General features: G+C 77.1%; 1 protein-coding gene across 1 annotated transcript in view; it reads right to left on the reverse strand.

Annotated features, from left to right (window-relative positions):
• The window catches only part of BAMBI (BMP and activin membrane bound inhibitor), a 5,970-nt gene extending 5,753 nt beyond the window's left edge, over window positions 1–217 (reverse strand). The window contains exon 1 of the mRNA XM_077771768.1: window positions 84–217. Coding sequence (XP_077627894.1) covers window positions 84–159 — 76 coding nt within the window. The 5' untranslated portion in view covers window positions 160–217. The remainder of the gene's footprint in view (window positions 1–83) is intronic.
• Window positions 218–223: the final 6 nt, after the last annotated feature.

Consider the following 223-nt stretch of genomic DNA (forward strand, 5'->3'; position numbering starts at 1 on the left):
AGGCCCGCGGTGGGGGCCGCCCCGGGACCCCCGCGCGCCCCTCCCCGGGGAGCCCGCGCCCCGGCCGGCCGGCGGGCACCCACCTTTGGTGAGCAGCACGGCCATGGCGCAGAGTTCTAGCTGCAGCCAGATGAAGATGTAGCTGGAATGGCGATCCATTGACGCCCCCCACGGCCGCGGCGCCCCCGCCGGCGCCCGGAGCCGCGGCGCAACTGCAGCCTAC

The sequence above is a fragment of the Crocuta crocuta genome, unplaced genomic scaffold (genome assembly GCF_008692635.1).
Source record: "Crocuta crocuta isolate KB4526 unplaced genomic scaffold, BGI_CrCroc_1.0 scaffold457, whole genome shotgun sequence".
Classification (NCBI taxonomy): domain Eukaryota; kingdom Metazoa; phylum Chordata; class Mammalia; order Carnivora; family Hyaenidae; genus Crocuta; species Crocuta crocuta.